Genomic DNA, 1,129 nt, shown 5'->3' on the forward strand with positions numbered 1-1,129 from the left:
CCGCTTCGTCGGCGTGGGCGTGCAGGACGACGCGGACCGCCTCCGCAACGACCACGACCTCGTGGTGAACAACACCGTCGACCTGCGCGGCCTCGCGGCCGACGGGATGCGCAGGCCGTGGCTCCGGCAGGCCGGGCTCAAGGACATCACGGGCGCCATCATGAGGGCCAACCTGGAGAAGCCACAGCGTGTGAGGACGGGGGCCTGGGACGCCTACCGCCTCTCCCATGAGCAGATCAAGTACGCCTGCATCGACGCGTTCGTTTCCTTCGAGGTCGGCCGGAAGCTCCTCACCGGTGACTACTACTGCTCCTCTGATGATGAAGAGGAGGAGGAGGGGGTGGAAGAAGAAGATGGCTCCTACTACTCCTCCGATGAGTATGGCTCCTCTGAGGAGGACTACTGAGGTGATCGATGGCCGTCGTCCCGTGTCCTGCTCGCGTTTAGACTTACTAGTTGTTGATCTCGTAAGGTTAAGCAGTGGATGGTTTAGGAGTAGGAGTGTACCTGCCATGGTGATAATCATGACTAGTAGCTTCTTGTGGCTAGATCTAGCTTGGTGCAATGGCAACTTGTGCTACTTGTGAATTATTAATATTCTCGTCGTCTATATATGCATTTTCTCAGTGGAGTAGTACCAACAAGTTCGATTTCTTGCGATCAACATGTCTGAGGACAGTGGGGATGGCCGTCCCGAGTCCTTGCTGCAAACAATATCTAAGCTAATTAGGTAGTGCGTTAAGGTTGTTTAGTACTAGTATTAGGAGTTTATCGATTTGTGTTGAAGAATCAGCCAGACATTCGTAATGATGAGGAGTCGAGGACCGCTTTATTTCTTCTAAAGAGGTGATGGCCATGGCAACTCCTTCGGCTAGCCTTTCGATACAAATGTCCATTAGTGTTAGCTTTGATCTTGACGGGGGGTCGACTCGACTACATCATCTCTAAAAGTGCAACGGGACTAAACACACCCGCTATCATGTCAAGTCTCGCTGAGATATATTTGGGAAATGGGTTGAGGAGGATCAACAGACCATAGTTATCAGCAGCAGGGCAGTTTCTCGGTCCATTTAGGCCAACTCCACCGCACGACCCTATCCTGTCCGGCCCCGTCCGTTTGAGGTAAAAG

General features: G+C 52.7%; 1 protein-coding gene across 1 annotated transcript; it reads left to right on the plus strand.

Annotated features, from left to right (window-relative positions):
* Positions 1–4: 4 nt before the first annotated feature.
* On the plus strand, positions 5–564 carry LOC119345583 (Werner Syndrome-like exonuclease; the record flags this gene model as incomplete). The annotated part of the gene is made up of 1 exon (XM_037615605.1): positions 5–564. A coding segment is annotated over one exon (402 nt), but the record flags the coding sequence as incomplete, so codon positions are not given.
* Between the last annotated feature and the right edge of the window lie 565 nt (positions 565–1,129).

Source organism: Triticum dicoccoides, unplaced genomic scaffold (genome assembly GCF_002162155.2).
Source record: "Triticum dicoccoides isolate Atlit2015 ecotype Zavitan unplaced genomic scaffold, WEW_v2.0 scaffold253426, whole genome shotgun sequence".
In the NCBI taxonomy this organism is placed as follows: Eukaryota; Viridiplantae; Streptophyta; class Magnoliopsida; order Poales; family Poaceae; genus Triticum; species Triticum dicoccoides.